At 35.2% G+C, this 27572-nt stretch overlaps 1 protein-coding gene across 2 annotated transcripts; it reads left to right on the forward strand.

The window, feature by feature from the left end:
• The first annotated feature begins 282 nt into the window (after nt 1-282).
• Nucleotides 283-27467, forward strand: pora (P450 (cytochrome) oxidoreductase a). 2 transcript variants are annotated; one of them, XM_056466179.1, is made up of 16 exons: nt 283-379; nt 2285-2482; nt 12122-12170; nt 12629-12757; nt 13950-14099; nt 16511-16635; nt 17882-17971; nt 18340-18438; nt 18633-18749; nt 20261-20379; nt 21283-21464; nt 21537-21686; nt 23888-24155; nt 25247-25392; nt 25778-25863; nt 27175-27467. In XM_056466179.1, exons 2-16 carry the CDS (start codon nt 2313-2315, stop codon nt 27317-27319), a joined length of 2025 nt encoding a protein of 674 aa, XP_056322154.1. In that variant the 5' UTR covers nt 283-379; nt 2285-2312; the 3' UTR covers nt 27320-27467. The 2 variants fall into 2 exon arrangements, with proteins under 2 accessions (XP_056322154.1, XP_056322155.1); XM_056466180.1 differs by lacking the exons at nt 283-379; nt 2285-2482 and adding an exon at nt 8582-8838.
• Nucleotides 27468-27572: the final 105 nt, after the last annotated feature.

The following is a 27572-nucleotide window of genomic DNA, read 5'->3' on the forward strand; positions in this document are numbered from 1 at the left end:
TTTTTACCTAGACATCTCTGCCTCGGCTTGGCACTTGAACTTATTGAACTTTTAATAATGCTCGTGTTTCCCTTTTCCAACTACACCCTTATAACATTTATGCTTGCCAGATAAACAAGAACAATCAGCATGCACGTAATCACGCGTCCTCAGTTTTGACGACGAGCGCTGCTGTAGATAAATAAATACGAATAAAACGTGTCGTTTGTTTTTACTTAAATATTTTAATGCATATAAAATACTTCTACAAAGAAATTAGTTTGACCTGTTAAGTCAAACTGTTGGTAGTTTGTTAACATCAGCGGGGGATTTTTAACATGCGTCTGGCAACCCAATGTGACGTAAGCTTGCGCTGTGCTCTCCAGGCAGCTAACCGGAGGTATGTGTATATTTTGTGTGTTTTTGCGTTGTATTGTCGATAAATTACAATGATACCGCTGACTAGTCGTGTATTGTCAATACTCTACTATAGCCGTAAACAAAAAGCGAACATTTGGCTTATATACGTAACGATGTTTCTTTCTTCACAAAAAGTATTATGCCTGTAATAGCATTGAGTCAGATGGTACGCAATGTGTAACGTAACTTTTCTACGTGATACTAAATGATTTCCATATTCATATTGGATGGTAATTTAAAGTATTTAAATAACGGAGCTGTACTACTATGCTAAATCACCAATACACTCGTTAGTATTGTGGTATTTCTGCTCTTTAGCTTATGACGAGGGTTTTGTAAGTTGTTTTGTAGGTTAACGCGTCATAGGTGCGATAAAAGTTTGTGAGGAAACGTGAGTGGACGAAAAATACTAGGAATTAATCACAGTCATTCAAAGGAAAGGACGTTTTGTACCGTTCTTCATTATGTAATTACAGTGAGTCTTCAAAAGAGGGCACAACATGACAATAAGTCACGTTACACTGTTGCTTCATACAGTATGTATGTCAGCTATGGGAAATGAGGGCTACTTGAAAATCCTCGCATCTTTTCTTCAATAACAACTCACAATTTACAATTTGTGTCACAATATAAAAAGTCACCATTTATTTTTAATGCTCCTAATGACGATAGTGTTTTGAGTCTGAGTTAAACGTGATGTTTGCTTTATTCTGTGAACTGCAGTTTACAATTCCTCCTAATTTAAAAAGAAAAAGTTGTCATTGAATCCATATGTTTTGCGTAAAATATGAAAAAGATGCCATTGTTTCAAACATGCTTATACTAACTTTAGACAACACAACACCAATGTTTTAACACCAGGAGAGTTAAAACAAACTATTGTGCAAGACCCCTGATTTTGAATCACAGTTAATGTAAACATTTGTTATTTTGAACAATTATCATTTTCTGAAAAAACGATAACCATGACCAGTTTTGACTTTTTTTTGTGAAGATATATAAGATATATATTGATATATGGGGCAGCGTGGGGGTGCAGCGGGTAACACTTACCATACCATCTATATACTATACCATCCAAATATCAGCAAAATGTAATTCCATCATCATTTAGGGCCCTATCATACACCTGGCGCAATGAGGCGCAGGATGTGTTTGGTGTAATTTGTTGCTATTTTCAGACCAACGCAACCCTAATTTTCACGTTTTTGCGCCACATTGTTTAAATATGCAAGTTCAGACGCTTACACACTGCTTAATACACACAGACACAGGATGTACAGAAATACACAAATATCTTTACATATGAAAAAAAATAAAGAATTAAAATGTTACAAAAATTACTATTTACTACATAAATATAAAAACTGCTGCCTCCAAGCTTTTTTCAGTTTAATCATGATAATTTGCATTTGAATAATGTTATTATTAGTAGTATTATTTATTATATGCATATTTATATTTGTTGTATTAAAAACAAGCTTAGATTTGTCCACCTGTCAGGTTTTGGACCATATGGGGTATAGGACGTGCCTTTCGATATAACTGAGTGTTTTGACCACACGCCCTGCGCTTTAGACTTTGTGCCTGGATTGTTAAAATAGAGCCCTTAGTGTAATACACATTTAAATATAAAACAACATACTTATTGAGCTGTATTAATTAAAATGAATAATATTATTAAATATTAGAAAAAAGTGATCATACTAAATGTTATGTTTTTAAGATGTTTTTGTATATAAACCATTGTTACATTCAACTGTAGCCAGTTTTGTGTCAAAAGATATGCCTATATTTTACAGTCTGTGAATAATATCGAACTCCAGTAAATTGTTTGTTGACTTATAGCAAGTAACATAAAATTAACATAAATCTACTCTTGCAGATAAATCTGTTTTGTGGATACTGTGAATATGGACGACACTGAGCCACAGCCGGTCTCCGATCAGGATCAGACTCCGGATCCTCTCCTCAGCTCTCTGGACATCTTTCTCTTCTCCCTAATTGCAGGATTGCTTATCTACTGGTTCTTCTTCCGAAAAAAAGCAGAGCCTCTTCCGGAGATAAAGCCTTTCACTTCAGTGTAAGTAGTGTGTGTTTTTAACCTCCTGCCCCTTCTTTTGTCCTCAAGGGCCAAAGATTTCACCCACACAAATTTTTCTGTATGGCTGAAATGTTGATTAGGGCCACATTTTGAAAAACAAAAACACTAAATATCTGTTTCTACCTCTGAAAAGTGTAAATTCAAGTGATATAACAAATGTTTTTATTTTAATCATATAACTTTTTTATTATAATCTTATTTATTTATTATACTTTACCCTAACTTACCCAATTAACTTAGTTATGGTGGCTTGAGAAAGCCAAAATACTGTTATACTACATAAATTCTTAAAATCTTCTTCTTCTGAGACTATTTTCTACATGCATCTCCTCCTAGACCGTTATTATTACAACCACCAAACTTACTCCAAACTGGTCTGACTCAGGTTGCTATATCTTTTCCAACTGATCCGACTTACGCTTTATCGAAAACTGACCCAGAAAATTCAGAAAAGTCCCATTGACTTAACATTGGACCAAAATTTATGACCTCATAACGCCAGACTGTCATACAGACTTAGGGTTATACTAAATTAACTCAGACTACCAGTCTGCCAATCACTGATGACCTTTTAACTAACAAGCCACACCCTAGCAACCACTTACGGCACCTTAGCAACTGTCGCATAGACTTTTATTGTTAAAAAAACTGCCATTTACTTTACATTGAACACACTGATAACATACCAATTCATACTAACAAACATACTAATCATACTAGCAACATGCTAATTCTTACCAAATTCATGCTTATTCATGCTTAACATGCTTACATGTTAATTTATGTTAGAAACATGCTGATTTATGTTAGCAACTGCCTAGCCACCACTCAGGACACCTTAGCAACTGCCTAGCAACACCTAAGCAGCCACCTAGCAACCACTCAGCAACCACATAGGAATGCCTTAGTAACCACATATAATACCCTAGCAACCGCATAGCAACACCTTAGCAAATGCCTAGAACACCCTAGCAACCTTCTAGCAATGCCTTAGTAACCACTCAGAACACCCTAGCAACGCCTTAGCAACTGCCTAGCAATGCCTTAGCAACCCCCTAGAACAACCTACTAGCGGCCTAGCAACACCTTATCAGCCACCAAGCAACGCCTTAGCAACCACCCAGAACACCCTAGAAACCACCTAGCAATACCTTAGCAAAGACCTAGAACACCTCAGCAATCACTCAGAACACCCTAGCAACCACCTAGCAACACCTTAGGAAGCGCCTACAACACTATAGCAACCACCTAGCTACACCTTAGTAAAGGCCTAGCAATCACTCCAAACACCCTAGTAACACATTAGAAACCACTTAGCAACCACTCAGAACATCATAGCAGTCACCTAGTAACACCTTAGCAACTGCCTAGCAACCAGTCTGAACACCCTAGCATCCACCTAGCAACACCTTTGCAACCACCTAGCAAACCATAGCAACACCTCAGCAACCACTTAGAACACCATAGCAACCACTTAACAACACCTTAGCAACCACCTAGCAACCACTTAGAACACCATAGCAACCAATTCAATTAATCTTTATTTCTACAGCTCTTTTACAATGTAGATTGAGTCAAAGCAGCTTCACATAGAAGATTATTGTGAATTAAAACTCTGTCAGTGCAGTTTTCAGAGTTTAAGTTCAGCTCATTTCAGTGTGGTTTAATAATCACTGCTGAGAGTCCAATCACTGAAGAGCAAATCCATTGATGCGTAGCTCCACAAGTCCCAAACCATGCAAGCCAGTGGCGACAGCTGCCAGGAAAAAACAAAGCAATTGGCGAAAGTGAAGGATAAAAAAACCTAGAGAGAAACCAGGCTCAGCTGGGCTCGACCATTTCTCCTATGACCAAACGTCTTGTGTAGAGCTGCAGTCAAGGCGTCGGAGGCAGGAGAACGCTGTACGTCAGCGAAGACTCGTCTGTCCCTGGAGTGTCACAGGAATCCGTCTCATGCACTCCACTCCTCCATGACCACCACAGCAGCTGCTCAGGATATGGCCTGGTCCAGGGTTATGGAAACCTTGGGATAATCTGGTAGCAGGTCTTGGATCGCATCAGTGGCGCTGCATAGTCACTAAGGGCCTCAGGATGAGTATCCCCAGTTGGAAATAGAGAATAAAGAGAATAATTAGCGTAGCTGCTGTTCATAGTGTATATAAACGAGATGCGTGGAGCACATTCATGCATCAAACCGCTATGTGATGCATTGTGTGTAAAAATATAGGTCTGCTAACTAACTGCGAGAGTGTGTCTGAGCCTCGGACATAATCACGAAGGCTATTCCAGAGTTTAGGACCCATAAATGAGAAGGCTCGACCTCCTTTACTCGACTTTGAAATTCTAGGCACTACCAGCAGCCCTGAGTTTTGAGATCTTAAAGAGCGGTTTGGATTGTAGTGAGACAGAAGGTTGGAAAGATTATTTAAAGCTGTATAGGTGAGAAGCAATATTTTATAATTAATACGAAACGTAACAACCTACTTATCTACCTATTCATCTATCTATGCCAACTGTTTTTAAACTTTTTAAAAACTACTTAAATTCTTCAAACTTTCAGACTAAGCTTTCTCAATCCACCATAAACGTTAACAAACTTTACTTTTCTAGTTAAGCCTTTAAATGTCACTTTAAGCTGTATAAAAGTGTCTCGAAAAATATTTAGTCAAATATTATTTACTGTCATCATGGCAAAGATCAAATAAATCCGTTATTAGAAATGAGTTATTAAAACTATTATGTTCAGAAATGTGTTAAATCTTCTCTCCGTTAAACAAAAATTTAGGAAAAAAAACATACAGGGGGGCTAATAATTCTGACTTCAACTGTATGTGATAGAATGAAATGGACCTATTCGTTTCACTCCGTGTCTGTTTTGAGCTTCAGATTGTCGCTGATATTTTAGTTGGACAGACCAATTATATTTCTTCTCCCCAAAGACCTTTGGCCTTATTTGAACAAAGCATTGTATCTGCACTATGGCTCGTTCCTAAAGCATTTTGTGGTTCGGTTGGTCATTGGTTCCAGCATTGCAAAGTGTTGACATCATGGGATCAAGAGAATGTGCGTGCGTTACATTCTGTCTCAGCGTTATGGTCTGTAGCAACCGAGACGCAGTTCATGCACACAGTGGTTTAGTGTTGTTGTTAATGCGGACAGCTTTTTCTTTGTTTACTCATTTCCATAAATGTGTCAAAAGTGAATTTCCTGTTAGGTTTTCATAGTCTAGAAGAGATGTGTCAGTACCTCGGTTGGTGATATATCAGAGATTAAACTAATAAACGTAGAAAATTGAACATTTGAAAGTGTTCAGTGTTTGTTCAGATGGAGTCACAGGATGTTGTTGTTCTTAAATGGTTTTATTAAATCCATGTATCAAGGCATGGTTGTGTTCAAAATTTTAGTATTTTCAAGACTTTTTAATGGTGCCATAAAGTTAGTTGATTCAATATGTTAAAGTGTTCTGTGTTATCTACGTAGTTTGTGTCTTAGGTAATTACTAAAATGATCTAGAAACAGGTTTATATGCTTGTTTATAACCGGAGGAATTACCGTAGAGAATGTAAGGCTCGGTTTTGACTATATTTGGAACAGTTGTGAATATTAATGAGCTCTGATCTGATGCTCCACAGCTCGTTCTCTTTCTCATAGCTTGTGACCAAGCGGCAACATCCCGCTCTTCCCTCATGAAGCTAATATAGAAGTAACTGAAACTGCAATTAATCGAAATTCCGCTAGTCCTGGCTCCATAATTGAGCATGTTTCTAATGACCCCACTGTTAAAATGGCCAACTTTACAGTAGAAAAACTGTGAGGGGGGTGAATTTTTTATAACTCATCCATTTCGTTATATTAAGTCTGCATAATTAAGTGAGAGCTAGAGTGACAGTTAGGTCTCGCTCGTCGCCGTCACATAACCTCAGCTGATAAGCCGCTGAACTCGGCATATACATCGTATTTTTGTGTTGTTTTTTGTGGCTTCACACAGTCAATTGCCTTTTGGAATTGTTTCCTACAATTATCAGATACTATGCCATGCTGTGTGCACTTAATTGTGTTCAGAAAGCATTCAAGTTGCCTCCATTTCCCAGGTGAGCGAAATTATATACTTAAATAGCACCTCTATAATTGTATTTGTTTTATTTAAGATAACTTCATTTAAGAATGCACTCCAGCATTCAAACTCAAATTTCTTTTGAACTTGAATGCACCCCAGAATCTGACAGATTGATTGGCTGTAGGCTATAGAACAGTCATCTGAACCGTTGTCATACACTGTTGTATGCCATGATTTCATAAATAGCGTTGCATTTACTAACACAGACTATATTTTAGAGTTTGGAAGTAATTCGCCTTTTCCTCCTGTAAAAAAACATCATAAAAACAATGCTTAGTGGCTTAATGTTTTACAACAGTGTGAAAGACTAAACACTTTAATGTTGTAGTATACAACCAAGCACATGTGGTCAAAACACAAACAAGTCACAGGCAATGAAGCTTTTCTCCCAAAGAAAAGCCTGTCTAAGCAAAATGCTAGCTGGCGTCTGTAACTCTGTTCACGCTCTGCCTCTTTGTCCTTATTTGGTAATCCCCAGTCAGTGTGACGACGCACGAACAAAATGTCAATGATTGGCCAAATCTACTTGTAGCGTCATTTGCGCTTTTCAGAAACCTATGGATGATGTCACAGATACTATGCGCAAATCTTTTACAATATATGCTTGTGACGCTCACACACACATACTGCATGCAAAATATTCATGCTTCATTTGTCAAAAAGTATTTAAACAAACTAAGTCGATGCCTTGTGAAATGAAGTTTCAACTGAAGTGGAGAACAGGTTCAGATTAGGGCCGAGAGTTTATTGGCATTCTTTCACTCCAGAAAAAGGACAGGAAGAGCTGAGTGATATGACACGTTGCATAAGCATGTATTGAGCACTTATCATGCTTATAAGCATGTATTGAGCACTCAGCCGCTTACAAGTGTTTGTTGCCCCATTACACACCCTGTTATTGGGCAAAATCCACAATATGCACATTAACCTAACAAAAGATACATTTAAACAGAATTCATGCCTGTTTGGGACGACGCTGAATACTTTTGTGATCAGAAAACCCTGCATTTTGCATTCTGACAAGCTGTAAACTGATGAGGCGCATGGCTGCTTGTTTTACAGAAACACGTGTGTGAATGGAAGTGTGTGGGTGTTTCCCAGAGCTGGGTTGCAGATGGAAGTGCGTCCACTGCGTAAAACATGATGGATAAGTTGGCGGTTCATTCTGCTGTAGTGAACCCTGATTAATAAAGGGACTAAGCTGAAAAGAAAATGAATGAATGAAGGAATTGCAAGAAAAAGGCAGTATTTTGAGTTTCTGTCTGCAAATTCATATTTTTCTTCACATCAATTATTTATATATTTAATTATATTACTTTAAATATTGCACTGAAGTATGGGACATAGATGTGACATGAAAAGTTGCAATTTCTTTTTTAATATCTCTTTATTTTCTTTATAAGCTGTATTGAAAACATGGCTTCTAATGAAAATTTCGTTTACTTTTCATTTTAGACCTTACGTAAGTCACTTATCGCTATTTAATCATTGTTGTGCTAAAACAGGAATAACATCGATAAATAAACAATAGGAAAACACTGCAGGAGGAAAGGATGAACAACTAAAGAACTATAGTATCAGGAAGAGAAGGAACACTTCCAATTCTCTCCACTTCCTGCTTCACATTACTTGTGTTCAGCCAGATCCAGTCATGTTGCCAAAATCCTAAACAACTCCGCCAGTCTTTCTTCCTTAATTGCTTTAATCAGTTACGTGACATTCACAGTGAAACACACACAAAATCATTTTTGTCACAAATGAAATCCAGATATTTAGATTGGGTTTTGTTTTTTGGTGCTCATTTTCTGTTTTATTAGGCTTGGAAGAGGGAGGGAAATGAACTCCGTGTGTACGCAGGGGTAGCTTTTGTGTTTGTGTGCGAGTCTGAAATGGGGTGGGGGTTCCTCGCTTGCAGAGATCCATGGGAAATGTTGTATATTCATGTTGCCTTGCGAACGCTGTGCTCTGGCCAGATGGAGGGGGAGAGCGAGAGAGAATGAGCCTCACGCCTCCTCTTTCCCTGTGCTCAAGAGCTGTGCGTTTTCAACAGAGCCTCCTAATCAACTTTTGCTCAACATGAAGGACTTTCTCAGACTGCTCGAGAGCTAGAGACGAACCGAAAGAGATCTGTATGCCGAACTCTAAAGCGCAGGCTCTTTTGCCCAGTCATGGGATGCATGTTCTCTTTGCCTCAGGACAGACTGGACGCCGCAGAGAGGTTAGTTTGGGACAGATGAATGGTTGACTTTTTAAAAAGAAGGGATTTTCAGTGTTATAATGGATTTATCAGGTGGTGGTTATGATTTTGTAGAAGTGCTTTCGCTCTTAGGGATTGGTTGAAATGTTGTTTTAGTGATTTTTTTTCTGTCTTCTGAATTCTTTATAGTTTAGTCTAGTTTTAGTTGAGTAAGTTTTACATACAATTTAGTTGATAAATGTTGTTGCTGAATAATAGGAGAAATGATTTGTCAGCAAAATTAAATGGTTGACTTTAAAAAGTAGTGTTTTTGGTGGGAAATTTCATGTGTGCTTATGATTAAGAAGTGCTTTTGGTCTTATGTATTGGTTGAATTGTTGTTTTAGTAATATTTTTGTTTTCTGAATTCATTGTAGTTTTAGTCGAGTAAATTCCATAAGATTTCAGTCAAATAAATATAGTCTATACTGTAAAAAATATACGAAAAATAGCAGTTTTTCGTATTTTGTGATTTATGTTTTTATTTTTCTGCTGTTTATTTATGCTTTTGAATCACATTATGGGACCTTGATCTTTCTTCCAGCAACTTTTAACCTTGAGAAGTTCGAAAAAAAGTGACTTTTATGAACCTTTTTAATAGTTTAAAGTGACATTGTCTGGGTTGGGGTTGTGTATTATGCTACATAAACCTTGCAATAAACTGCCAGTACATTTTCTATTATTTTACAGACTTATCTAGACTTACAGATTCTCTATATATTATTTTTTATGCATTATATTATTTTTAAACTATTAAAATGTCAATAAAAGTCACTTTGTTAAACTGTAGAGTTGAAATTCCAACATCAAAACTCAACAGAGCAGAGATCAAGCTCCCATAATTCAATTCACAACCGTAAATAAATAAATAACAGTTGTTAATCACAAAATACGAAAACTGTTAATTAACAAATGTTTTACAGAGTAGGTTTTGGTTGACAAAAAATGTAATAAGCTTATTATATACTCCCAGAGAACTAGCTTTTCAAGTTTCCGTCAGTGAAAAATGTTGTTGATTAATTATTTGTCAGCAAAATTAAATGGTTGCCTTTAAAAAGTAGTGTTTTTGGTGTTGTAATGGAAATTTTAAGTGTGTTTATGATTTTGTGGAAGTGCCTTAGGGATTGGTTAAATAATTGTTTTAATGATATTTTAGTTTTCTGAATTCATTGTAGTTTTAGTCAACTAAATTCCTTAAGATTTTAGTTAAATATATACAGTTGAAGTCAGAATTATTAGCCCCCCTTTAAAATTTTCTTTTCTTTTTTAAATATTTCCCAAATGATGTTTAACAGAGCAAGGAAACTTTCACAGTATGTCTGACAATATTTTTTCTTCTAGAGAAAGTCTTATTGTTTTATTTAGGCTAGAATAAAAGCAGTTTTAAATTTTTTAAAAAACATTTTAAGGTCAAAATTATTAGCCCCTTTTAGGTATATTTTTTCCGATAGTCTACAGAACAAACTATCATTATACAATAACTTGCCTAGTTACCCTAATTAACCTAGTTAAGCCTTTAAATGTCACTTTAAGCTGTATAGAAGTGTTGTTTTCATGATATCTAGTCAAATATTATTTACTGTCATCATAGCAAAGATAAAATAAATCAGTTATTAGAAATGAGTTATTAAAACTATTATGTGTAGAAATGTGTTGAAAAAAAAAATCTTCTCTCCATTAAACAGAAATTGGGGAAAAAAAAATTAAACTGGGGACTTCAAATGTTCAAATCATACATTTGGTTGACTAAATTGTAATATTAATCGTATGTAGTTTTATTTTCTAGTTTCCATCAGTGAAAATGTTATTGATAAATAATAAGATAAATTATTTGTTGGCTAAATTAAATGGTTGACTTTAAGAATAAGTATTTTGTCATTGTAATGGATATATCAGATCGTTATTATAATTTTGTGGAAGTGCTTTCTCTCTTAGGGATTGGTTGAATGATTGTTTTAGTGATATTTTTGTCTTCTGAATTCAGGTTTGAGTTAACTAAATATACTCTAGATTTAGTTGACTAAAACTTAAATCATAATATTAATCATGCATATCTCTATTTTTATAAGTATGTTATATAGTCCAGGTGCACTTGTTTTTACTTGTTTTTTTTTATTTTTACTTTTAACAATTTGATTCCCCCTAAATGTTTTCATTTTGTCTTTATTCGTTGACGAAATGTCACTACACTTTTGTTATAGTTTTTGTCATTTAGAAATGTTAAGTTTTCAGTCTGAGAAAAATGTTATTGATGACTAATATGATGAAAATTATTTGTCAGTAAAATTAATTGGTTAACTTTAAAAAATGGTGTTGCAATGGATATATTAGGTGGTGTTTATGATTTTTTAAACTGCTTTTACTCTTAAGGATTGCTTCAGTTTTTGTGTTTGTATAGTGTTTTGTCAGTGGTGTGCGTTAGCAAAATAATTTCTGATCTGCTTTTGCACAAATATAAGATTTTTGTTCAGAGTGTCTAGTGGAATGCTGCATGGAAGCTGAATGAAAGCTGAATTGTGTTTTAATCTGGAGCTTTAGAGAAGTACAGTATGTAAAGGGGGAGCCCATTCTCCAGTAAATTGACAGTCATTTTTGATATATATTAGATAAATGAATTAGACATGGTAAATATTTAACCTGAACCTTATAAGGTCAACAACATGGAGACACTTTTGGGTTCAGTTTTATGTTTGTTTTTGAAAGACGTCCTTTGTGCTCAACAAATCTGCATTTATGTGAAGATTATCACAAGTTAAACAAATATTTTTGAGGTGGTACATCTGAAAACAACTTTACAGAGTCACACAATCCTTCAAAAATCAATCTGAAATGCTGATTTGATGTTAAAAAATATTTCTCACTATTGTTGTCAATGTTGAAAACAGTAGTGCTGCTTTATATTGAAATCTATGGCATAATAAAAGTCTCGTTTGATTGATATAACATGTTTTAGCTGTAAAAAAAAAAGATCACGCTTACTGCATTTTTTGCACTTGGTGGCCACCTTCTGTTCTTCATTGCTGAGTTAGCATGAAAGTTTGTGGTTTTCATTAGTTGAACAATGACTGAAAGCAGACGTGTTCTAATGCTGCGCTGCTCTCGGAGGGGTGTGAACTTCAGGAAGTCCTCCTGTGTGGAAAAGGCCAAGAAATGAATGGCTCAATCCCCTATTCATCACCAAAAGAATTGGTCTGGCATGCTTTTCAACCTTTTCACGTGTGTTCTCTCTCTCTCTCTCTCTTCCTATTTCTTTCTCTTTTTATAGAACAGCACCAATACGTGAGACCAGCTTTATTGAGAAAATGAAGAAAACGGTGAGATTTCCACCAATGTCCGTTTTGACAGCAGATTTAGGCTTTAGTCTACAATGCCATTATTTTTTTTGATATTTTAGTCTTCTGAATTCATTGTAGTTTTAGTCAAACTAATTTCATAAGATGTTATACTAAATATACTCTAGATTTAGTTGACTGATATCATAACATTAATTATGGATATCTCTAAAATTTCTAAGCTCATTATATACTAATTAAATACTCCTGTCTTTCTCAAAACATTTTCATATCATCTTTATTCAATAATGAAAATGTCAGTGACGAATAATATAATATAAATGATTTTCCAACAAAATGAACATTGATTTCAGCAAATATCTTGTTATTAAATAAATTTAGTTCAATTCCTTTTTTATTATTTATATTGTTGAATTGTAATGAACAATGAAAAAATATTCATTTGATTAATTTCTGGGTCTGTGTAACTTCCATTGTAGAATCGAAGCATTGTGGTGTTTTACGGCTCCCAAACAGGGACTGGTGAAGAGTTTGCCAACAGACTGTCAAAAGATGCTCATCGCTATGGCATGAAAGGGATGGCAGCTGATCCAGAGGAGTATGACATGGTATTGTAGCCATTATTGCTGTATTTTCAGACATAACCTTTCATGTAATGTGTAATAGAGTTGTTTTTTAGTGTAAAGTTTTGACAAGTCCAGTTATTTCTCCCAGTGATTCTGAACTGCCTGAAATAAATCATTGGTAATTTCAGTTGTTTACATCCTTTTTTACGTCCTTGCTACAACATTCCGTTAAAGGTAGAAACTGTGCATGTAATAGATCAATTTGAACAAATAAAAGTACTTATCGGGGTGTGGCTCACAATCTACAGCTTCGTCTGTTATGGTTGGAGCTGCTCTAGCTGAATCCAGCACTGAGCTATGGCGCCCTCCATGGTCCATGCTTTTTAATACTTAATTACAGTAGTGAAGTAGTTCTACTTCGTTACTATACATCTCTGGTCTTCGCTGACTGTGTGCAACCAACACCTCTACTTTGATCCTCAAATATTTTAGTTGTAGACCGTTGTTACTGTTCATTTGTCTACATGTTTTTTGGACTAACGCAATAAACCAGTTCTGAGCCATCCGACCAATCAGAACAGTTTATGCCATAATCTGATCAATCAAAATCAGAATAGACCAATCAGAGCAGAGTATGTTGTCAGACCGGTGGGGTTTTGAGAAACCAGATCTTGAAATGAACCATTTTAGACTTTGCGAGAAAAGATTGATGCTGCAATGTATATTGGATGGATGTGTAAACCTTTTATAGGAAACCCCCATAATAAAATTAGAAAACTTTAAAATTGTGTATATGAGGCACTTTAAAAATCACATTATTGTTACTGTTCATATCACAGGGTTTACAAATGAGTTATTTTTCTGACCAACACTGTTAACGGTAGAACAATCAGAACAGAATGGGTCACCTGACCAATCAAAACAGATTATGGCATGATTCGACCAATCAGAACAACCTGGGCCATGATCTGACCAATCACAGTCAGAATAAACCAATCACAGCAGAGTAGGTTGTCAAGAAAGGTGGGGTTTTTAGCTTTAGGAAGAAAAGAGCTGATGCTGCAATGTATATTGTGAGAAACTTAGAACTTGGATGGATGTTTAAACCTTTTATTGGAAACCACCAAAAATAGTATATATGGAGCACAATAAAAATCACTTAAGATAAGAATTGTTTTGTTCTTTTTACTCTTTTGACTTTTGTCATTAATAATATCTTCAATCCCATTCACAGTCCGAGTTGTCCCGACTGAAAGAGATTCCTAAATCGATGGCTGTGTTCTGCATGGCAACCTATGGAGAGGGAGACCCTACAGACAACGCTCAGGAGTTCTATGATTGGTTACAAGGGGCTGATGACGATCTGGAGGGGGTTAATTTTGCTGTGAGTATAAGCTCAGAAAAGTGCATGAAGGCACTATTGTCTTTTTAACCGAGCTAATGAAATTGCATCAGACAAACCATCCATCTACTGTCTGACGCCAGGTGTCACCGTTTCTTGGTCTAAATCAGATCAGATGTCCCACAACAAATGATAATAAATGCTTATGATATGCAGTAAGATTATTCAAAATCATGATCATAATGTCTGTCCATGCATCTCAGATGGTCAGAGAGTGATACATCTTTTATAAATCATTGAGATGTTGGTTTCTGGAATGCAGTAAAGTCTAGAGACTGTAGTTTAAACTGTGATTTTGTAAATTATTTTCTTTAATGTGGGATATGCAGTGGTGGAAAGAGAACTGAAAACAGATACTCAAGTAAAAGTACCACTACTTGCCTAAAACATGTAGTGCAAGTAGAGTAAAAAGTTGTAAATACTACTGAAAGTATGAGTAAAAAGTAGTCCCTTGGAAAGTACTCAGGAGTAGAGAATAGTAAGTATTGCACTGTGAAAATGATTCCACATTATGCTTACATCAGTTTTCTTTTATGGCTGTTTTTAAGTGTAAGTTAAAGTGTTTGCCATTTATGAACTATACATTTAAAATGTGAGATTAATTTAATGTGAGAACAAACAACATTAATATATGCACCTATAACAAGCCTACTGAAATCAGGTTGATGCGTTTACATGCAGAGCAAAATCTGTGCAAGTGTGTAAGCTAAGGGGCAAAATCTAGCTGTGACGATACGTTTATGATTGGGTTATGCATTTTGAACCCTGACTAACATGCTAGTAGTGTCCAGCAGTTGGCACCATAAACAATGTTGCACTTATAGAATACATGCAATCTGTGCATACATGTGTTTGAAAACGCAACATTCTGTAGTGCATTAAGGTATTATTTATGGCCATTAAACAATAACTGTAAGCCTTCTTCATCTTTTCATCAGTGACATGCTATCTAAACAGTCTCTCAGTTGTTGTTGCATGTAGCAATTTTGTATCTTAGACACTTTTGATGCTTCCACACTGTTTATGTTTGCAGTATTTATAAAGCATCTGTCTGCAAGTTAGTCTGTCTGATGCATGATTTCATCATGGACTGATTATTCTTCTTAATAACCAGTAGAATAATAATAAAAGAGAAATGGCTGAAGAAAAATAGGGCTGTAAAACACCAATGCAGATATAAAAATGTACTAAAATATAAATACACATGTTTTTACACATGTAAACTACTTAATAAAGTACAATCATAAAAATGATTAAATTATTATAATTGTTGGTAATTTGGTGGCAGCACAGTGGCGCAGTGGGTAGCACAATCGCCTCACAGCAAGAAGATCACTGGTTCGAGCCCCGGCTGGGTTCGTTTGGCAGTTCTGTGTGGAGTTTGCATGTTCACTCCCTGATGGGGTGAGTTTCTGGGTGCTCTGGTTTTTGTGAATTTGTTAATTTACACTACTGGGGATATTATTAACATTGTTCATAATTGACAAGTTCGATTTAAGTTCAAATGAGTAGAGGTTTGGAATAAGAAACAGTATTTTCACACGACAATTTAACAAGCAGATGGACACCCTCCAAAATTCCTGCTTGTTTTATGGAGCAGTACCTATTTCCTGGGCAGTCAGTGAAATTCAGAGTCCCATAGTTAAGGGGCCCATGGAATCCTCATCAGTTCTCAATCGCCAAATGGAAACATATGGTGAAGCCAAACAAAGCTAGAGCTCCATCCCAGAGGAACTGCTCTCTTAGCAGGAATATTTCAGATGGAACTGGATCACTGAATATTCTGTTGCTTTGATTCTAGACATAGATGTCCAGGCTCTGCTTGAGTTGGACCTGTGTTTTGGATTAAAGCCTTGTGGTTTCAGCCTAGAGTCCTCAGATTCTTTTATGTGGTCGTGGTGGGACAGCGTGATAAAAACGTGGTTGGAAACATCACTGCAGTGAATCTACAGGACAGGATAGATATGCAAATGAGCTCACAGACACACTTTTGTGCATTTTACCATAATGGACCGGAGTCTGTTTTAATTAGAAATGTATATGTGCATATTTATTAAACTGTTTGTTTTCCAATAGGTTCAAGGGGTATTTTAAAACATTTTATACATATTTCTATTAAATTTCAATTTGGAACAAACATAAACTAGAATTCCCAGTTTATTCTGAATCATGCAGCTCATGTAGAATGTAATAGTGTTTTATGTATTTCAGTAAATAGTGTTTTTAAATTGGAGGGGCAGTTTTGAATATAAGTACAACTCTAACACTTTTGCTTTAAAAGATCAACAAATATTTAATATTTTAACTGATGCCAAGCATTTAAAGTATTTCATGGTTTTAATCATAATTACTCTGTTGTGTTTTTTATTTACTTTTTTGTCTATTATTTTTAGGTGTTTGGTTTAGGAAATAAAACATATGAGCACTACAATGCCATGGGCAAGTACACAGACAAGAGACTTGCTGAACTTGGTGGAAAAAGGGTCTTTGACTTGGGCCTCGGGGATGACGACAGCAAGTGAGTAAATATAAATATTGAAGTCAGAATTATTAAACCCACTGAATTATTAGCCCCCCTGTTTATTTTTTTCCCAATTTCTGTTTAACGGAAAGAAGATTTTCTCAACACATTTCTAAACATAATAGTTTTAATAACTCATTTCTAATAACTGATTTATTTTATCTTTGCCATGATGACAGTAATTAATATTTGACTAGATATTTTTCGAGTCACTTCTATACAGCTTAAAGTGACATTTAAAGGCTTAACTAGGTTAATTAGGCAGGTTAGGGTAATTAGGCAAGTTATTGTATAATGATGGTTTGTTCTGTAGACTATCAAAATTTATAGCTTAAAGGGGCTAATAATTTTGACCTTAAAATGGTTATATATAAAATATACTTTTATTCTAGCCGAAATAAAACAAATAAGACTTTCTCCAGAAGAAAAAATATTATCAGACATGCTGTGAAAATGTTCTTGCTCTATTAAACATAATTTGGGAAATTCAAAGGGGGTTTAACAATTCTAAATTCAACTGTACTTCTGAATGAAACCCAAAATACAATACACCATATTGTTCCAGAATATAAGTCCTGTTTTTTAATTATCTTAAAAGTGATGTTATTTATATTCCAAAGCACCTGATTCAGTCAAAATATCCACGCAAGTTTTAAATGTTTGTTTTTTTTGTGCCAAATGAGAGACATGTTTTTTATTTCTTCCAATACTGTTGAATTTTAAGGACTTGTTGTGCAGAGAGAGGTGAAAGAAATGCTTTAAATGTTTGTTAAAATTTAGATTCACTTTGGGTTTAATTACTTTTACTTATTTTTTGACTGATACCAATAACCGATTATTTACCGATATATAGGCCAATAAATATATATATATTTTAAAAAACTTTAGGCATGTAAAGTGTTTCAACCAGCAGAAATAATACATCATTTATCAGCTTAAAGATATCAACCTTAGTTTTTCATTGGACCGATATCGGTAATATAAAAAATTGCATTAATCGGCCGATATCAATATGGCCTCTGATATATCATGCTGCCCCAACTTATTTACTTGCATTTTATGTGTTTTTTGAATTATGTGATAAAATGTGATTTCTCCATTTTTTTTTCCCCTTTCAACAATACACACAGTATGACTTAAAGTTAGAAGCTAGACTTATCTTGTGGAAAATACAATAAATTTTGTCCTGTTTTAATTCATTTTCATTGCCCTTTTTTATTATTTGATCCTAAATCCATAAAAGCTTGGAGGAGGACTTTATATCTTGGAAGGAGCAGTTTTGGCCTGCGGTGTGTGAGTATTTTGGCGTGGAGGCCACAGGAGAAGACAGCAGGTATTACTTTTTATTCTCTAAGTGCTTGTCTTGTCATTTCAATTCAGAACGCCGTTGTTTACTTTAAAAACAGACTGCATTGGTAGGCAGCGTATGGTAGAATTTATAAGAGCGGACCATCTGTATCAGATCGTCTTGTTCAAACATGATGTTTATTTGATGGCTGTTTTGTAGCCATAAAACGCATTCAGTCTTGCATCTCCATATTAGAAGGACCCACATCCATTCATCATGTGCTTTCATAACAAAGTCCTCCCCTGTCCTGCTTTGAATAGGTTTTTGCATCTTATTAAACATCATAGGTGTTTTGAACGCTTTAAATGCAGCCTAGGAAATGATTTCCAGTCCTTTTTTCTGTGTGCTTTCAGCATTCGGCAGTTTGAACTGGTGGTTCATAATGACATCAATATGAATCAAGTGTACACCGGAGAGATGGGCCGCCTCAAAAGCTTTCAGACGCAGAAACCGTGAGTTCATCCCTTTCAACTAAACCATTGATTGGCATTTTAAAAGATCAGCTTTTCAATCTTGATCTAAATGCTTGTGTTGTTAGGTAGTCTGTGAAATTCACTTTTTTTGAGCAATGTTGCCTTTACAACATATTTAGCAAGAGTTTTATGTTGATATACTGAATATGATATGATTGTGTTATGTTGTATAGACCATTTGATGCGAAGAACCCTTTCCTTGCATCTGTGGCTGTTAATCGTAAACTGAACAAAGGAGGTAACCGACATTTGATGCACATCGAGTTGGACATCACTGAGTCTAAGATCAGGTACACATATTGATGGAGTTGTTAAGTGAATAGTGAGAACGAATGTCTGTACTTTAAAATGTGCACTTTTTTTCTGAGCAAAAATTATGACTATCATACATTTTCAGCATGATTTAGAGAAAACACTTAAATGTCATTGTGTTAGCGTGTATATACCAAAAAAAATCTTGTCAGCCATTTTAAAACAAGAATCATTTGATGACAAATTAACAGATTTTAAATGTAGCTCCAAAATATTAAGATGACATATATATCTTAAAATAAAATAAAAGTTTATTTATTTTTATTTTTTAGGCTCAGGATAGACTAAAATGTTTCCTTTTTGTTGTTATCTGTTACACTGAATGATGATCAAGATAAGCATTACTTTTTATGTTTTTTTTTTTATATAAAAAAGTTACTTGAAACATTTAAGAAGAGTCTTAAATGTTATATACAGGGCTTGACATTAATACCCGCCAAATGCGGGTAGATTTCAGCTGTGGTGGGTTAGACAGCCACCGCCACTAGCTACTTTGGCTGGTTTATAATAATTTTTAAATTGTAGTTTTCTTAAAAGCAAAGTTCGACAATAAGGATCTTAGAATCGAGCAGCAGCACGACTAACAAAAATAATTGTGTTCGCGCTAGCAAAAGAAAGCAGGTGAATATGAACAGCTGATGCGAATCGCGTTTAAAACACGCTCCCGTTTCCTTGCATGAAGGCATCTGTTTCCCAACAACAGAATTGTGGCTAGTGAAAATGCCAAGTGGCTAGTAATGTTGGAAACTACTAGATAAAGTAACCGGTGATCAAAAAAGTTAATGTCAAGCTCTGGTTATATATAATGTGTGTCTGTATGTATATATAAAATTACTTTTATAAATGTATTTTGTTGTGGACAACAAAATGAGATCTCATCTCTGACCCACATACAGTTGAATCAGAATTGAGTCAGAATTATTAGCTCTCCTGAATCATTATCCCCCCTCTATATTTTCCGTCAATTTTTGTTTAACAGATTTTTTTAACAGATTTCTAATATAATAGTTTTATTAACAAATTTCTAATAACTGATATTTTATCTTTGCCATGATGTATGTAATGTAGATACTATTTAACTAAAAAATTTTTTAGATACTAGTATTCAGCTTAATGTGCAATTTAAAGGCTTATCTAATCTAATTAGGCAAGTTAGAGTAATTAGACAATCAACAGTGTTTTTTTTTTGCAGACAATCGAAAAAATATTGCTTAAGCGGGCTAATAATATTGACCTTAAAATGGTTTTAAAAACTGCTTTTATTCTAGCCATAATAAAAATAAGGCTTTCTCCAGAAGAAAAAATATTATAGGAAATACTGTAAAAACTTCTTTGCTCTGTTAAACATACTTTGGGAAATATTAAAAAAATAAATAAATCACAGGATAATAAATCATTTTGACTTCAACTGTGTATCCACGTTTATTTATTGATGCACTTTTTTGTGACAACACACCAATAAAATAATTACATTTTCTACTTTCTGTAGATATGATTCTGGAGACCATGTTGCTGTTTACCCCACCAATGATTCTGCGATGGTCAACAGAATAGGAGAGAGACTTGGAGTAGATCTCGATACTGTAATCTCTCTCAAAAATCTGGATGGTATTTATAAATATCTAAAATTCAAATCTTATAATTTTGCAGTCAGCACAAAAGATGAGATGTACGATTAAAGAGGCTATTTGGTAGAATATTCATGCATTCACTTCTTTCTTTTATTTCCAATTTGTGAAAATCATTTAGTCCACTATGAGGCTATTCATATTTTTGAGTTAAAATTAGAGACACTCTTTAATTATTATTCTTTTTTTTTTTACAGTAAATTACTTAGACTTAATTTATTTAGTTTCTATACTGGGTTCATATGGTCTTAGAAAACCTGGAAAAGTCATGAAATTTTGACATGGCATTTTCCAGACCTGGTAAAAACAGAAAAACTGACAAAGTTTTGGGAAAGTCATGGAAATTTATTTAACAAAAATCTGTAGACTTGAATATAGGTAAGTTGTCTTTACTACTATTCTGTCCTTGGCTCACACATCATTAGTGCTGTATAAGTATTATCTAAATAAATTTGACATAGATATAAAAATTATAATAATTATTTTTTTAAACTGATGACATGCTGTAATAAATTTTAATTTTTTTTCTTATTATTAACCACGTATATGTAGACATTACATGAAACAATAGGTCATGAAAATTGACTTGAAAGTCCTGGAAAAGTCATGGAGTTTTAGTAGTAAAAATGTGTATGAAGCCTGTAGATCAAGGTAGTCTGAACTCTGTTCTGGAGGACCGCTGTCCTGCTGAGTTTAGCTACAACTTGCTTTAACACATCTGCCAGGAAGTTTCTAGTATTTCTAGTAAGAGCTTGATTAGCTGGTTCAGGTGTGTTTGATAAGGTTTGGAGCTAAACTATCCAAGACACCGGCCCTCCAGGACTGAGTTTGGACACCCCTGCTGTATAAAAAATAACATGCTTTTGATGTTTCAATTCTACAGAGGAGTCCAATAAAAAGCACCCGTTCCCCTGTCCCACCACATATCGCACTGCACTGACCCACTACCTTGACATCAACAACATGCCCCGTACGAATGTGCTGTATGAGCTGGCGCAATACGCCTCAGACCCGCAAGAACAGGAGAATATGCGCAAGATGGCATCTGCCTCGCCTGAAGGAAAGGTCAGGATTGTACCATAATCACTTCTGTTATGCCCTGAGGGTTTTTATTCACCTTCTGCTTGGTGTTTTTAGGCTCTGTACCAAAGCTGGGTTCTGGATTCAGAGAGGAACATATTGGCTATTCTAGAGGATCTGCCTTCGCTGAATCCTCCTGTAGATCACCTGTGTGAGCTGCTGCCTCGGCTTCAGGCTCGATACTACTCCATCGCCTCCTCCAGCAAGGTAAAACGCTGTTTTCTTTGTCATAATCTATTAAGCAGGTCGCACACCAGAAGTGTAGTGCCACGCAGCGCCATACATTTCAGAATTCTAAACATAGGTTTCTATCAGGGTACACACACTGGCGCCGCAAGTCAGCTGCTGTCCGCGGCGTCCAGCCTCAACTCAGGACACTGTTCATTTCTCTGCCGAGCCACAGAGCGCCATCTGATTAGTTTCATGTTAAATATCATGCGAATGTCCGCGTCTGGTGTGTGATACTTTTAACTGTCATGTGCACGCTGTGTTGCGGCGCTTCCGGTGTGCGACCTGCTTTAGAGTATGTGTGAACCTGGAGTTGCTGAGACTTTTATTTCAGTATGTCGATGAACTTACTGAAACAGAATATTGAGTAGGGGGTGGGGCTTTCGTTTTACGCATCATTTCCTCATAGCAATCTAACGGTAAGAGGGGCTTGGCTAATATATTATTGAGTTTACATCAACAGAGAAAGACCGGCAGTCCAAACGTGAAGGCGAATGGTCAGACTTTGATTGAAGATTACCAAAACCTTTTATTTCAGTTGATTAACTTGCACGGATTAATTGTTCACCTAAAGAATAACAATGTGCACCAGCAAAATATTTGATTTCACACAAACATTTCAGGATTTGTTTTAACAAATTAAACTAAATCAGTTAAAAAACAATCCTAGCACTGGGTTACGACTGGAAGGGCATCCGCTGCATAAAACATATGTTAAAAATGTCAATATAATTACACAGTGTTGAATAGAAATGTATCTGAGAAATAAATCATTACTATGTTAATAGCGAAAACATCAAGTAGACATTTAAAGTAGATTTAGAAATAATTATTTAGATTCATAACAGAATTTTTTACATATTATTTTAGGATTTAACCCCTATGCTTTTCTCTTTTCCTATGTTGAATTTGTTGTAAATGTTCACATGCTAAATTTGCCCATCAATGAGTTTTTCGCTGCAAATATGCAAACAAGGACGTTTGGGATTGTACAGTGTGAAATATCCAACTTTAATAAACTGTTAATATACACACATACACTAATTTGTCCAACACAAATACTTAGTTTACATTTTAATTTACATAAATAATACAGTGGTACATACAATATTGTCTATAGTAATATACATGTACATACCTATGTCAATTAGTATATTTCTACTCTCTATTTATTTGTTGTTTTTATATTCCTTTATTGTCTGTGGTATCTGCACTTGGACTTTAACCGATCTATGTTTTCTTTTACTGTAAAGCACTTTGTCTTGTCTGTGAAAGGTGCTATATAAATATATTTTACTTAATTTAATTTTATTGTTCTTGCGCGCTTGGAAGCTTCTTTTTTCCAACTTTGTTTTTATTGTTTTTAATTATATTACAAAACGATACAGAATATTAACCTATTTCAGAAAGTACTTTCCCACCTTGGTGACACGGTGGCTCAATGGTTAGTACTGTCGCCTCAAAGCAAAAAGGTCACTGGTTTAAGTCCTGCTGGGTCAGTTGGCATTTCTGTGTGGGTTTTCACACGCTGAGTCCTGCGTGGGTTTCCTCCAGGTGCTCCGGTTTCCCCCACAGTTCAAAGATATCAGGTAAAGGTGAATTGGATAAACTAAATTGGCCATAGTGTATGAGTGTGAATTAGTGTGTATGGATGTTTCCCAGTACTGGGTTGCAGCTGAAAGGGCATCCGCAGTGTAAAACATAAGCTGGATAAGTTGGTGGTTCATTCCGCTGTGGCGACCCCTGATAAATAAAGGGCTTAAGCTAAAAATAAAATACAGCTAAATTTATTTTAAGCTAAAATAAAATACAAAACTGTATACAGAAATAAACTAGAAATAAAAAAAATGTTTAAATTGACCAATGTGCGTGTGTATATAATAATAATAATAATAGTAATATAATAATAATAATAATAATAATAATAAATTAAATAATAAATAAAAAACAACACAGAAAAAAACACCACAATATTACATTACATTTTAAATTACAGTCAACTTTCCAAAGACTTCTGTCACAAAGAAAAAATCCTCCCTTTTGTAAACACACCAGGCAATAAAGCTCTTTCTGATTCTGATTTAAGTACACAAGATTAATTCATTTATAATCAATTCCATTTATAATGACTCAGGTTTGACCGTTTTGGATGTGAAATGCCCTGTTTATTCTCATTTCAGGTTCATCCACACTGCATCCACATCTGTGCAGTGGTGATCGAGTACAACACCAAAACTGGACGAGTCTTCAGGGGCGTCGCCACCAACTGGCTGAAGGACAAACATGTGACTGATAACGGTCATAAGCCCACTGTTCCCATGTACGTCAGGAGATCCCAGTTCCGGCTGCCATTCAAACCCAGTAACCCCGTGATCATGATCGGTCCCGGGACCGGCATTGCCCCCTTCATGGGTTTCATCCAGGAGAGAGCCTGGCAGAAAGAACAAGGTGTGCACTGAAACTGGCTTTGACAGCATTTATACATTGACGATCAAACCAAATTCATATATTTAATTCAATTACATCCAATCTATTAATCAAACTTATTTACATTTTCAGTGTTTTGAGGGATAATGAGTGTATTCTGACCTACAGTAACCTCTGATTGGCTATTTCAGCAGATTCTCAAAGATTACCTGTTTTTGATGTAAAACAAACGGTGACAAATTCCTGCACCAATACATGGATGACCATGAAAGACTGCACTTATAATTTTACCGTTTAGCTTCTGTGTGCAAGAGTTGGTGTCTGTTAAAATAGTAACTATGCATCTATTTTTACTTTACTTTCATGCTATATGGAGATAGTAACACCTATTTTGTAAGAATAGTGTCTTGTGAACACTATCGGTGCTCTAGATCTGCCAGTTTCAGACTGCTGAATTAAATTCACAATGGTATGGGCCGTTAAAGGGGTGCTCAAATGAATAATTATATAATCTATTATTTTAATTATTAATATTATTATTTAAGATGCATTCATTCATTCATTTTCCTTCAGCTTAGTCTCTATTGCAGAGGGCACCACAGCGGAATGAACCGCCAATTATTCCAGCATATGTTTTACGCAGCGGATGCCCTTTCAGCCGCAACCCATTACTGGGAAACACCCATACACTGTCACATTCATACTCATACACTACGGCCAATTTAGTTCATCCAATTCACCTGTACCACATGTCTTTGGAATGTGTGGGAAAACGGAGCACCCAGAGGAAACCCACGCCAACATGGGGAAAACATGCAAACTCCACACAGAAATGCCAAATGGCCCAGGCGGGACTCGAACCAGCGACCTTCTTGCTGTGGGTGACAGTGCTAACCACTAAGTCATCGTGCTGCACTATTTAAGATACATATCAAAATATTTCTCTCTGTTTAAAGGGTTAACACTTAACGCATCTTGTTTTGACATCCTTCAGGGGACGATCAAATTAATCAATCATTAATTAGTGGTGTCCAACCTCTTAAACCTCCCAGTAAATTACACCCTTGCAGTATTGAAGAGGTATGACTTACTATTTTTGCTCTTTGTTGCAGGAAAGGATGTTGGTGAGACCATACTGTACTTTGGCTGTCGCCATTGCAACGAGGACTTCCTGTACCAGCAGGAACTGGAGGAATTTGAGAGGGCAGGTGTGCTGACGCAGCTTAATGTGGCCTTTTCCAGAGACCAGGAGCAAAAGGTGAGCCAATTCATGGAGAATAATGATACAAATATTATTGTTATTGCTGCCATAGGTATTGGTTTACTTCCTGTATTTTAAATATGCTATATATTATGCCAGTTGTATATACTCTGGAATACTGGAGTTTGTATTTATACTCGATGGCAGTCACAAAAAAAACAAACATTCGAAAATATAATTTTGATGTTATTCTTTATTCCAGAAGGAAGTAATAAGTTGATCTAAAGTGACAGTAAAGATATTTATAATATTACAAAAAATGTGCTGTTCCTTTAAATGTACAAAAAGTAAAATTGTTTTCCCAATAATATTAAGCAGTTTCAAACCTAACGATGATCAGAAATTCGAGTCATTTTATGTACTGTGCTGTTTCTTTTCACAGGTGTATGTGCAGCATCTTCTGAAGAAAAACAAGCAGCAGTTGTGGAAGCTCATTCATACAGATAATGCTCATATCTACGTTTGTGGGTAAGAACCAGAACTTGCTTCTAATCAGTATTTAAATGCAGAAAACGTATTATAAATTGATGACGTGATACTGAATGTCATGAAATCTGGCAAATTCTGAAGGGATTGATCAAATGAAGAACTGAACAATTTATCAAAACAATACACGGTCTAGTGTTAGTGAATATTAAACCACTAAAGACTATTGAGGGGTGGCACGGTGGGTTTCCTCCGGGTGCTCCGGTTTTCCACACAGTCCAAAGACATGCGCTATAGGTGAGTTGGGTAAACAAAATTTGCCGTAGTGTATGAGTGTGTGTATGGATATTTTCCAGTAATGGGTTGCGGCTGGAAGGACATCCACTGCGTAAAACATATGCTGGAATAGTTGGTGGTTCATTCTGCTGTGGCGACCCCTGAGAAATAAGAGACTAAGCCGAAGAAAAATAAATGAATGAATGAAAAGACTGTTGAAATATTAATTGTGCACATTTTATGTGCTTCTATGTGCTAGAAACTGGCACAACTGTTTACTACACACACACTCAATCATACATGATTCCTGTGGTGTTTTAAGATTGTGTTGTCGTATTGTATGAGGATACGAACACATGAACTTCTCCAGAACTGCTCTGAGAGTCATTTCATGAATAAAACTAGCCTGAACTCAAGCGCTTTATTCAACAATTATATCTTATATATAACTCTTATAACTACTTCTGCTATTATTTAAAAAATAACAACCAAAAATATACAAGAATAATTAAAGTAAACAAACAATAATGCATTTTAAGTAATACAAATTATTGTTTATTTTTATTTAATAAAAAATCTAATTATTTCTATTTTTCACTTCATCTTCAGAAAAAAAAATGACATGATGCAACTTTTGGACAACAATAATAGTAAACAATTTATTATAAAATAAAATGCAAAAATTAAAACAATTTAATACAAGCATTAAGTTAATTATAAATATATATATATATATATGCACAGATATAGTTTTATATTAATATTTTATATATATATATATATATATATATATATATATATATATATATATATATATATATATATATATATATATATATATATATATATATATATTAATTAAAATAAATTATTATTAATTAATAATATTTATTAATGAATATAAATCATATTAATATTTATAAATTAATATAATAATAATAGTTTTACATTACATAGATTTGGCTAGCATTAAGTTGTCATTGATCAGTGTCCTACAGTACATTTAAGTTTAAGTCCTCTCTTTTTCCAGAAGCACATTTACTGTTGTATGTATTGAAAGTGTGTGTTTGTTTTCAGAGATGCTCGTAACATGGCCAGAGATGTTCACGCTGCCTTCTCAGAGATTGCAGAGCAGGAAGGAGGCCTGACACACACTCAAGCTCTGGACTATTTCAAGAAGCTCATGACCAAGGGCCGCTACTCGCAGGATGTCTGGAGCTAAGCTAACACACACACACCTCAATGTTTGCCACTTTACCTCACACCATCATTACTCCAACGCTACAGTTTGAAGTGTTGAATTTGCCCGGACTGATTTATTGCCGTCTTGTGATGGTTCTTAGTGATTAAAACACTCCACATCACACAAATAGCATAGCTCAGTCTTTTTTTAGTTAGTTTATGATATTCGAAACCTCCTGTAACAGGAAGCTAAGCAGTTTTGGATGTTATAATGTTCGTACTGTACAGTATAA

This window comes from Danio aesculapii, chromosome 10, assembly GCF_903798145.1.
Source record: "Danio aesculapii chromosome 10, fDanAes4.1, whole genome shotgun sequence".
Classification (NCBI taxonomy): domain Eukaryota; kingdom Metazoa; phylum Chordata; class Actinopteri; order Cypriniformes; family Danionidae; genus Danio; species Danio aesculapii.

Coding starts and splice junctions, on each gene's coding strand:
- pora (XM_056466179.1), top strand. CDS start 2,313: ATGGACGACACTGAGCCACAGCCGGTCTCCGATCAGGATCAGACTCCG. Junction 2,483..12,121: donor ATAAAGCCTTTCACTTCAGT/GTAAGTAGTGTG, acceptor CTCTTTTTATAG/AACAGCACCAATACGTGAGA. Junction 25,864..27,174: donor GCTCATATCTACGTTTGTGG/GTAAGAACCAGA, acceptor GTTTGTTTTCAG/AGATGCTCGTAACATGGCCA.